The 11882-nt window shown below is 36.7% G+C and overlaps 1 protein-coding gene across 1 annotated transcript in view; it reads right to left on the minus strand.

Moving 5' to 3' along the window:
- Positions 1 to 11256, minus strand: part of LOC139710403 (uncharacterized) — a 106016-nt gene extending 94760 nt beyond the window's left edge. The window contains exon 1 of the mRNA XM_071622318.1: positions 9776 to 11256. Coding sequence (XP_071478419.1) covers positions 9776 to 10630 — 855 coding nt within the window. The 5' untranslated portion in view covers positions 10631 to 11256. The remainder of the gene's footprint in view (positions 1 to 9775) is intronic.
- Positions 11257 to 11882: the final 626 nt, after the last annotated feature.

Genomic DNA, 11882 nt, shown 5'->3' on the forward strand with positions numbered 1-11882 from the left:
CATTTGTACAATGCACCATGTAAAAAACAACAGACCAAGTATTTCATTTACAGTATGTTGCCAAGTAATTTCTATAGAGAACTACAGTGTGTATATTGTATAGCTCAAGGCAATTGAAGGAAACAAGAGCTGTAGTATAGAAAAACAGAATACTACTGCAACACATCCGAAGTACATACGTAGGCCTACATTGTACAAAGGTACTTTGTACATACAATTGTACATGTACATAAATGTACACTGTACATTATTAATACCTCAGTTTCTTGGTGCTAAAATATGAGACATAAGGCTGAACTTTGATAAATGCTCTCTCCATGATGTAATGTAGAATGCCATCATTTTATTTAAAACAGCAAATAGAATTTCAAAATAAAAAATGAGATATTGAAATTTGAAAAGGGGACTGAGGTCTTTAGATCAGTTCTTGGGTTTTGTTTTCTTTCTCTTTAATCCCTTTATTAAACTTGGTCATGTCTACATACATTGTACATAATGTACAATGTACATGTACACCTATATAAAGGTTGATCACCTACAGTCTGTACAAGTATACAAGATTTTGTACTACAAGTACACAGAATGACATTCCAAAGTTCTGTCATAACAAAAAAGTTTATAGTGGCATGAAAATTTATTGCTCGCTGAGCTGAAACATACAACACTGTAAGTTCATGGTGTTTGCATTGTAGATGCAGTACACAACTTAAAAACTTTCTCAGGACTGAAAAGCTGTTTATGATTGTACTTTTTTTTTACATGGTGACCTAAATGGTAGCCTCTAACAAGTGAAGGACAGTACAAGGGGCATACCAGAATCGGTGCTGTATGATGTACATACATGTACAACTGCACAAGTAACAAAAACGCCAGCCTCCGCTCACTGTTTTTTGTCAATACATGGAAACAACCATGCCCTCAAATTTAGTCGTATCTGTCTTCCGCCACACTCTGTCGGCCAGAACGGCAAAGAGTTGTTTACCACCAGGACGCAGCTGTACATGGGTATGGGTCAGCTCCGGGTCGAACTTGGCATAAACTGGCTGATGGATTCTCAATATGACCACTGTCAGACAGGAACAAGTCCTAAAACATGTACTGCACTGCCTCATCTGCCAGGATGCGGTGTGTAACATTCTCTGCCCCAGATGGCTGGGGTATTCCACCACAATTCTGCCTTTCCAGCAGAAACTTGACATTGAGAGAAAAGTGGAATGATTTTCCCACATGGCCAGCAAATCTCATCAGTGATTGAAGTAGAAGAAACTGAGAGAATATGTACAATCCCTCTTGCACTTGTGCGGTACAGTGCAGTAATCTTATGGGAAGCGCAGTTGTGAAATTACACTTGTACATTACACTGTATAATGTACAACCTACATGTACAATGTGCAAATTAAAAACATTTTATGATCAACTTATATTGAACAGTTCAGGTTTATGCTGTAGGCTATATTCAAAATACAGTGTTTTGTATACAATATACACCATACATGTAACATGTCCATTTACCTAACAACTAAATTTTATCAACATAATCGCATACACTACGTACACTGGTGTACAATGTACAATTGTAGTACAAGTTTGTGTATATCGTGCGAGTTGCAATCTTCTTCTACCCATTATCCATAAATCAAATAATGTGTCTCAAACCTTGCTTCAAGAGTTTTCACAATGTATACAATTGTATAATGTACAACATGTGTATGTCAACATTCCTTGTCTACACAAATTGTACATTGTACTTGTGCATGTATATTGCACCATCATCTAACGGGTATCGCAATGAACCTTCACACATTTACTGTACATTTACAGTTGTGGATGTGTACATGTATACGGTATTGTACGTATGTTCAGCCTTTGAACCATTCAGAAGTTAATGACCTGTTCTACATGTACATGCAGTGTATCAAAATGATGCCAAGAAGAAAAAAGAAAAACAAAAAACTGGTCTGTGAAAGCATGAATGTACAAAGACCTTCAGTCAATAAAGGGATGCATCGAGAAGCCAAATCAAATGCCTCCTACACTACCAGTCCATGGACCATAGTGTACAACAAATATGTTGGTCCAGGCTCCTACAGTTTGCATTATAAGCCACACAGAACAGTGAGGGAGGGAGAAATGGATTTCAGGGTTACCCCTTTATTCCCCTCTGAAAAACAGCGCTGCGTCAAACCCACTCTGCAATTATTCATGCAAGAGTGCAGCCAGTACAGAGAGGGGTTCAGCCCTGATGAACGTACTCAGAAATACAGTCACCAAGAAAAAAAAAGTGAAAAAAACATTGATATAACATACAATATTGAATAAAGGGGCTATTATAACTTTATACTGTAGACTACATTGTATCTTTTCAGAGTTTTAATGATTTACTGTATGATTTACAAAAGCAAAAATTTTCCTTGAGGGAGAACCTACAATGTATTACATCAAATACACTACACTATACATGTAATTCATTATCAAATTTTCAAAGTACTGTATTGCATAACACTCGTAAAATATACATAAAAATGTATCGCTCATTTCATATCACTGCAACCCATACTGTACAACTGAGTCATAAAAAAGAAAGATTTACTTATATGTGCTACAGTACTTCATTAATTTCTCCATTTTTTCAATCTGCTTTTCAATGACACTTTAATTGCTGAGGTGGACTTTCCTTTACGTAGAATTGTACAGTACATGTACACATCCTGTATAATAGTAAATCAGGGAATGATTTTCCTGGTATTGCGTACACAGGGTTGTACATTGTAGCAGTTTGCTATGCATTTTTGTATGACTGCTTTGCAAAATATCATTTGCATAGCAATTTCATTGCATAGACTTGTACACCATTTTGTTCAAAATGTATCACTATCAACTAAAATTGCTATTCAATTTCGAGAAGGAAAATTATTCCCTGTAAATGATGTACAGCTGTACTGTGGTAAGCAGGGTGGTCCACAACTTGAAATTTTAGCATGTTGCAAGCTCAGAATCTGAGAATATTGCAGAAATTGAATATGCGCGGAGCGCACACGATGAGTACGTAGTACGCAATATTTTGCTGCTTATCTCTCTTTGTGCTGCTTACATTCAATGTTCTCTCTCATGTTTTGCACACAAATATCTAAAGTACCTGGTAGTTTGATGTTTCTTATGTTATGCACATGTTTTGCACATTTTTGAATACTTTTACTTTGAGCTTGTTGCAAATTCTTGAGGATGTTGCATAGCATGTTGCTGGCTTTTTAGGATGTTGCACAAGAATTTTAGCAAGTTGCAGCGACATGCTAAAACCCCTCATGGACCACCCTGGGTAAGCAAGTTCTGTACAATGTCCATACATTGTACATACAGTACATACTGTACTGTAACTTCTGATGATTAATGCATTACAAGTTGTACACTGCATGTTGCAAAAATATCAAAGGGAGCTGATCAGAGCTTCTGAAACCAATTATTCTAAATGTCAAATGATACCAAAACTACTGAAAACAGTTGTTCCAGAGATTGTTATGGCATACAATGTAGATACATACATGTATGTAACTTCTAAAATATCAGTGGCAATTTGCCCAAGACATGCAGCATAACAAAATGCGATCCCAGGAAATCAATTCCCTTATAAAAATCTACATCACAGTGAAAGCAAAATTGTACCCAAACAATACCAGGATATGTATTGTACCAAACCATGCAGTCTGCAAACCCCATGTACACTGTACATGTATGCACAAAATGTACATACCCTGCAGGAAGACTGGATCAAATTTCAGCGCATATCTCATGTCAGCATCCACTACTATCAGGAAGGATATTTCTTGCATGATCTCCATGTTAAAGTCTACATGTGTACGTTGCACAAACAGAAAAAACTGTACTCATCAAAACAAACTCTGTGACAATAAACTTTACGATACTATTTACAGTTGTTTACTGTATGACCAGATTAGTAATTGATCAGCAATAACTATTTCTCTCTTCATATTTTTAAGTCTCTCATGCTTTACCATGTCATGATAGAAAAATGTTCAAACAGGATATACGTACAGCAGTACAAGTGTAGAGTGTGATGTACACATACACTTTGCAATGTAGGCCCTACACCTATACACATACTTTATGCCATATTGCCTCACAATAACAATTTGCCAACTGCAACAGCAGCCTTACATTGAACATCGTGTACGATACATGTAGGGCCTACTTACAATGCACGTGTATACAACCATGTACAGTACAATGTACATCACGATACAAATTGTACAAGTGTAATCTCCTAAAATTTGAATAGTGTACTTAAAAATCATAGGCTTGAAAATTTCTTTGACACATGTGCATACAATTGTACTTCAAACTACCACCACCTTTATTACTCTGTAGAAGTACTGTACTGTCAGTCTGTGTAACACAGGGCAAGTCCAAGATAAGGTCCCCTCAGAAGGCAAAATTTCATCTTTGCTCAATATTGACATGTTTGGTATCATTTTGAAGCTTATGAGTTGAAGTTTTGATTTCCATGGAGGAAAAAATTATATTACATAAATTTATGCAAATTTCAAGGGCTTCATTTGCATAAATGTGAAACACAGCGTTACGTATGGGACATTTATAAAAATTTATATTAATTCAAAGGAAAGCAAATGATATTTGATCAATATGTGGACATAAGAAGTTCATCAAATAGTTTAACTTGGTATGAAAATTTAGGGATTATGAAAATGATTATGCAAATTAGCTCGTGTCCTATCGTGTCCTATCGTGACATGTCCCATACGTAACAAATTGAGGTCATTTTTTTAGGTTTTTTCTGAAATTGCTAAGGTTATATTAATGCCCTTTTGGAAAGTTCTAATTTATTGTTTAGAGAAATTAAATACCATAGAAAAAAGAAAAAACAGTAAAAGGAATATTTTTTATTAGGCATTGAAATAATGTTACGTATGGGACAAATGCGTTACGTATGGGACATCCTCATACATAATGCATATGAATGCATGTAGCTAGCTGGGAAGGTCTCTCAGTACACAAATGGTCAATCATCCTGAAGAAAGCATCCCAACATTGTAGCTACTTTTTGAGTTATAGACACTTTAAACAATACATGTTCTTGACTGAACAATTTTCAGAAAGGGGGAGGGGAAAATGGCAAAATACACAATGAAAAATCAGCATTAAAGGGATGGTATAGTTTTTTTTTTTTTGTAGAAATGGGGATTCAGTTTTCAACTTTTAATGAGATGATTGGAAACTAATTATATGAATTACTAAAGAGCATACAATCCTAAGACTAGAGGAATTCAAAGTTTAGTGATGGAGATCCAAGTTGAAATGGTTGTGATATAAATATTTAAACAGAATATAAAGTAAAATGATTTTTTTTTTTTTATTGCAAGTGATACACAAATTGTCCTTATTCAGGTTTCAATAATAGCCACGACAAAATTCATGGGTAATCTACTCGATCACTGGGGTTCCACGCAGCAGGTATTGCTTATTTATAAAAATTAATATTTCTTGTGTCAAGTTGTTTTTTATTGAAACGAAATGGCAAACTGCCCTTCATCAATGGAAGTAAACACCTTCAACTATTCAAGTTTTCAGTAGTAACTATCCTGATAAAAATAGGGCATACATACTCAGGTTGGTCATAAAAATATAGAATATGATTAAATATGATTATGATGGTAAATATTTGGGGAATATTGTTCCCTTGTCAATCTGGATCAGTATTTGAGTAGTGTCAACTGATTCTATTCCAATAATTATGCAAAAATTTGTTTATGGGTATTTTGCAAAATTATTTTGCAAAATACCCATAAACATGTCTTTCCACACACTAAACGAATGGGGGACAAGGGGCATGCATACTCAGGTTGGCCATAAAAATATAAAAATATGATTGAATATGATTAGGATGGTGAATATTTGGGAAATATTGTTTCCTTGACAATCTGGATCAGTATTTGAGTAGTTTCAACTGATTTTACTTCAATAATTATGCAAAATACCCATAAACATGGTTCTTCACACACTAAATGAATGGGGGACAAACTGTCCCATACGTAACTGTCCCATACGTAACACGTCATGTCTGTCTTTAATTAGAACCTGTAATTAGAACTTTTTACCTAATGACACGAAACTTACCTGTGATAATCTTGAGTGTTGTGACTTTCATCACAGTGAGTTACAAGTTGTAGAATGAAATACTTTCAGAGAGTTTTGAGGTTGAAAAAAATGTTCAAAAAAACAAAAATTTTCTGGTCCCATACGTAACGGCACATATTTTCTCTTCTAGAATATAAATGTGAAGGTCATTTTTCTCCATTTTTTGCATGATCATACTTCTCCTAGATATCAATCACCATGATAAAGTTTAATATGGTCAAAAGCCATTAACACTATTTTTCAGGTCATAAAAGTCTCTGAATGTCCCATACGTAACGCGCGTGTTATCTTGGACTTGCCCCACACCAAACATGCACATGTGTACAGTGTACACCATATACTGTACATTCATTTCAGTTACAAATCTACTGTACCGATTTGTACTGTACAGTATGTACTACATTGTACAATCTGAGCATCAGGGAGTGACATGTATTATTTTGTACTGTAAATTTTTTTTTCTCTTTATTCTCATTCTCCATCTTATGAAATGTTGCCATTTAGAAGTCACATTTCTTATTTGGTTCATACAATGTGTACTGTACATATTACGCTCTATTTACATTTATTTACTTTTTAATTCTACAGTGTACAATGTACAGTAGTTACTTACAGTATACTGTATATTGGTGTCTGGTTTTTTTTTTTTTTTAAGATTCAGCAAACTGCCTGACTTTTTCACCTTTGCACAAGTATTTGAAGATCATCATTGATGTACATATTGAATCAGCAGAGATTGGATTTTACAATTGTAGGTGTTTTCAAATGTTGTACACTGTACTCCCTGTACAATGTACCTGCAAGTGTGTCTACAGAGGAAGGTGTCATGGAGCAACAACCAATTCTATTCTGTCGGAGATTCCTGAAGTGCTTACGAGAAAAGAGGAACTGTCTACAAGTTGTACAGTATAGGCCTATACAGTACACAACAGCTGAAGGTCCAGCTTGGTTTAGGAAAACAGCACAGAACAACTGGCATAGCTTTTTTTTTTTTTTTTTTTGCACATCAATTACTCTTAAAATACTGTACAGTTGTACATAAGTATGAATCTTCACGAATAATTTGCAGCTGTGCTACCTACATTTTGTACTGTATACAATTGTAAGAGAAACTAAAAGACAAAAAAATTACAATAAGTACTAGAGTACATTGTATTCCCCATTATACAATCACACAGGTTTGTACATCTCTCTTAATCCTCTGAACACCCAGTGGAATGTGTGCTATTCATTCTAGACTTCAAAGGCTTCTTTAAATAGAGAATGAACAATTACATAATAGCAGAGTTTAAAACTCTCCGTTTGGGATACAGTGCATGTTGCAAAGGTACATGTAGTGTAAACTACAGTGTATGTACAACAGATTTGTGACTTCACTCTTCTCTATTGAAGGATATCTTATATCATTCTACAATTAAAATGATAATTCTTGGGAAATGTGATCTTCCATGTTTAAGTCTCCTGAGGCCAGAGGAAGTCTGCATCTTCATGCACAATTACAAAAATTACACATGTATGTACTGGACATGTACAGGCGTATCACTGTGCATTGAATGCAGGCTGGTCCATAGGGAGTTTTAGTGATAAGCCTACAATGTATACTGCAACATAACATGTTTGCACAACAATCTACACTGTATGCCATGATATTCCAAATATTACTGACATGCTAAAAAAAAAGAAGAAAAAAAATTGCTAATGAGTCAAATGTGTCTGTAAACTTACAAAAATATGTACTATTGTACAAATACATGTATGTTGTATCTGGCCAAAAATGTGTATCCATCGATTACAGCCCATTCACTGAATAAAATGGTCAAAATAGGGCTTACCTGTACATAGCACCAGAGAGTATCTAGATAGATAACATAGAGAATTTCTAGTTTTATACCAATGATAATTTTTTTTTTTCATGTAACATGCTATTAAAGTTCAATCTATGGACTACCCTGTTCCACATCAAGAGAAAAGAAGACAATGTCCTAGACACCATACTAGCCTTAATGATATTTTCAACAGGCAATGAGATACAATGGCGGATGCATACAAAGTCCAGCTATATTAGAGTACATGTACATTTCCCTATTGGTTTTATAGACTGGATGAGGCACATAATGTGTATCATGATCATAGGGATAAGCATACAACTTGTAGTGTAGTCCTCTGTACAATATTCTTTGAGTAGGGGGATGCTGCCCCTTTCTTCCAGCACAATACATTTCATACTACACTGCTAATCATTGTTTTCTTCAACAAACAAGCTGACTTACTTCAGAAAGATGAGAAAAGTACGAAAATACACTTAGTTTAGGGGTTTACTTTCATTCAACAACACCTCACAAAGCATATTGCCAGTTTGTATTCAATGCATGCTACTCATTCTCAACATCCATGAATTCATTGTACACAATCTCATGTGGAAAAATTGACATCCAATGAATGTGGAAAACAAACACAAGTACTTGAAATTCACATTCACAATATCCAATGTACAGTGTACATGTACTAGCTACATGTAGGATTGAAAACACACTCTGTTCTTGTAAATTCATGATCACTAATTGCAGTGCTTTGAAATCCAGGCAGCAAATCATGTTATTCCCGAAAACTGAAAAAGATATGTCAATGCAAAATGTACAAACTTAATTAAATGTTAAGACAATTGGTATAATGTGGCCAACACAGCATCCATACAAGGAAACCACAAGGGAAATTCAAGCATAATCACTTATTTTCCAATACACTGTCCCTGTAATCATCATCACCAATTATAAAATTGGGCTCCCATATGTGCAATTTAAAAAAACAACTCAAAAGACGGATACCTGTTAGAATTCGAGCTTTGGTAAAAGTGGGTAGTTTACAACAGCACAAAATATTGCCTCTTCACGATGCTTACAATGTACTTGCAACACAAGAAGAATATCATGCAGGTACAAAATTGTACATCCTGAACAGTTGTGTCAATAATCACACTTAAATATTACAATGACTATGAAAATGTCATGGACAGGCCTTTTAAAGGACAAGTCCACCTTCACATACATTGTACAGGATTGAGAGCATGCAGCAATATTAGAACACATCCGTGAAAGTTTGAGGAAAATCGGACAATCCGTTCAAAAGTCAGGAATTTTTAAAGTGTCTGCGCAGTCACTGCTGAATGAGAAGACTAACGTACTACATCGTATGATGTCAGATGCATACAACGATACTAAAGGAAAATAAAAAGAGAATTTCACAAAACTTTACTTTTTGAATAAAGTGCACATTCTTTGACTTGTTAATGACAAATATGTTAAGGGAAATATTATTCCCCTGCCTTCTGAAAGAGAGAAATCAAGTGTTCTATTGTTACGCGAGAAAAATTGAAATATATTGAATTTTCTTTATTCTTTCTTTCAATCCTTGTACACATGTGACATCACAAGCTATAGTAATCTTTTCGTCCAGCTGTGACTGAGCATAAATTTCAAAAATTCATAACTTTTGAACGGATTGCCCAATTTTCCTCAAACTCTCGCTGATGTGTTTTACTAATATTGCTGCATTCAGTAAACCCACATACCTATGAAGGTGAACTTGTCCTTTAAGTTTTACTAACCTGCAATTCACACCATGCCACTGCTACTCCAGTCTCAGTATCCAGACCCCTGAAGACTGTCTTGAAGGACCCCCGTCCAACCTCCACATTAAATTTCATGAAACGTCCATCAGCCGACCTTGCAATGGCCTTTTCTTCCACTGCTTCTTGCTCTACTTCACTTTCGGCTGGCAGTCGTTTCTCTGCATCTGACACAGGTATCCCTTCCACATCCACACCAAGGCGCTCCCCCTTCTCTTCTTTGTGCACTTCAATATGACCATTTTCTGTGAAATTCTTTTCAGGTGCCATGAAAGCAACTGATTTCTGCTGTTTCCCAATGTTCCCTGTCCCATTCCCACCGGTGGAGATCCTGCTCCTGTCTGGTTTCATGTTACTTAGCTCTTTTCTTACACTTATTAGAGTGGTACCATTTGGCTGTGTACTCGCTAAGTGAACCGAAGTATCAGGCACTTTTTCCTTTATAGGTTCTTTGTCTTCAATGCTATCTAATCTACTGCTAGATCCAGTGGCATTATCATCATCACTGATTCCTGTGTGTTTTGCTACAGCTGCACTTTCCGGGTTCTCTGTAACCTGGGGGTGGAAGGATTCAACGCTTACATTGGTACCGTCAAAATTCTGTGATCCACGATCAGACATCCCCGGACTGTTTCCCATACTGGATTCCCCATTCACATGCTTGTCGGGAGCGGCAGCCTCCTCTGCCTGTGTGTCACCAGACTTCTCTTTGCTGCCCTGCTTAGTCACACTCCCACTGCTATGAGTCTCATGCGGGACGTCCGCGTCTCTTTCCTCCAACGACACAACTCCGTTTGACAGCGAGCTGCCGTGGTGTCTCTCTGGCTTACTCATTGTGATTCGTAACTCAGTTCACCTCAACGCGTCAGTTAAGGCAGTCCCGGGGGAGGGAAGTTACTAACTTAAAGATACAATGGTGTGCCTACAAGTATACACCTATGTACACATATCAATTGCACTGGATAAAAATCCAGTTCTGTGGACTACCTAGACACAATAGGGTCCCAAGTGAAATGCCTTTCACTTGCCAGCGCTAACTTGCAAAATGGTTCATCACCACCTGCAAGACTCGACAGTTTGTTTGATACATAGATATCCTCCATGATGACAGTTGCTGAAAAACCACATTCCTTGCATTAGCAGATCTGTGGTTAAACAAACAAATCAGGATATGTAATCCCAACTTTTAGTTTGAAAGCAGATTTACTGGTTTGCTGTTCAAAATTTCTCAGCAGCAGGAGGCTGCAAATGTGATATTAGTTGTAGGTTGCCAGAAACTTAACTTTGAAGGTCGAGCCAAAATTGCTGCAGTAAGATTTAGAAAATATCTTTCAGTATTTACGAGAATATGAGGGGACAATGGTTGAGATACAGCTGCAGAGATTACAGCAGCATGCTCAACAGGAGGCCCAACTTTTGATACATTTTGTTTTTCTTTGTGTCTCTTCATCAATTCGAGGGGGGGGGGGGGAATGACTACAACGGGTTCATGGTCTTCACCAATATTATAATAATTTCAGAACCAGGGGCAGGGTATGAAAATGATCAGTCTGGTCAGACCTTGTCCATTCCAGAGTTTAAGGATGTTGTTTCTAAGTTTCTTGCAGTGGTTGTGTGATGGTACAATAATGCAATCCAAATTGTGTGAGAATGAACGTCGGTAGATGTTGAACTAACTGAACCACTGGCACTGTCTACAATGGACTGTCTTACACTGCAGTCTGCGCAACTGGCACTACTGACGTGCTTGTGTGATACTAACAGCACAGGCTGGCAACTGCATCAGTGTTGATGTTCATTCACTGACTGTGTGCTGCAGATCAGTTTGCCTCAGTTGAAGTCCTGTCGTCCCTTGATGTGTTTTAATGAAACTAAGAACTGGAGACAGGCAGGGGAAGGAAATGAACTGATACGTTTCACACACTGACAAATAAACAGCAGTGATTTCTAGAAATTATGCAGATCACAGTGTACGAGAGTAGACCTTTGATAATCCATGTCAGGCTTCACCTCGCCGTACGTTTCACACACAAGACTTGCACGACGAGAAGAGCTGAAATGGACGAAGTCTCCTGCGCTTCCTTGC

This window comes from Diadema antillarum, unplaced genomic scaffold (genome assembly GCF_040938485.1).
Source record: "Diadema antillarum isolate AM-2024a unplaced genomic scaffold, OU_Dant_1.0 seq00001529_RagTag, whole genome shotgun sequence".
NCBI classification, from domain to species: domain Eukaryota; kingdom Metazoa; phylum Echinodermata; class Echinoidea; order Diadematoida; family Diadematidae; genus Diadema; species Diadema antillarum.